Genomic DNA, 512 nt, shown 5'->3' with positions numbered 1-512 from the left:
CCGGGTGAGTCTTGTCAATAATGGGGATGCTACCTCAAAGCAAAACCAAAGCTATTTTTCTTGCTGTTCAAGGTGACTTCTTTTTCATATTCAGTTAGTGCATGGGCCACCTTTTTAATTCAGTTTGATTTAATTAAATGGGTTTGCTTGTTATTCGAGGGATATGATTTGAGAGAGTTCTTTAATTACAGCTATAAGTCATAATATAGTTAAAAAAACTGTTATCTTCAATTTAAGAAAACCAGTATAATTGTATAATTGGATACAATGAGCACGTAATTGCAACAAATGAAATAGACTTCCATTTATATCTTGTTAAGTGAAATTTTTCAATGATTTGCTGATTTCTTGATTTGTTCTATTGAGCGAACTTGTTTTTGGTGCTCACCGAGTGACCGTTATGATTTATCATGATATGTCACACGATAATGATAGGAAATCAATAAAAAATTAGTTTAAATAATTTAAATTTATTTTATTTAAAATTAATTAATGAATATTAAATGAAATAA

At 28.5% G+C, this 512-nt stretch overlaps 1 protein-coding gene across 1 annotated transcript in view; it reads left to right on the top strand.

Moving 5' to 3' along the window:
* The window catches only part of LOC107635774 (ras-related protein RABA5e), a gene marked incomplete in the record, with an annotated part of 8,515 nt that extends 8,205 nt beyond the window's left edge, over positions 1 to 310 (top strand). Inside the window, 1 exon segment of the mRNA XM_016339343.2 lies at positions 1 to 310. Within this exon segment, the coding sequence (XP_016194829.1) occupies positions 1 to 76 (76 nt within the window).

Source organism: Arachis ipaensis, chromosome B04 (genome assembly GCF_000816755.2).
Source record: "Arachis ipaensis cultivar K30076 chromosome B04, Araip1.1, whole genome shotgun sequence".
Taxonomy (NCBI): Eukaryota; Viridiplantae; Streptophyta; class Magnoliopsida; order Fabales; family Fabaceae; genus Arachis; species Arachis ipaensis.
The sequence above is the reverse complement of the archived record's forward strand: the minus strand, read 5'-3'. Positions and strand labels throughout refer to the sequence as shown.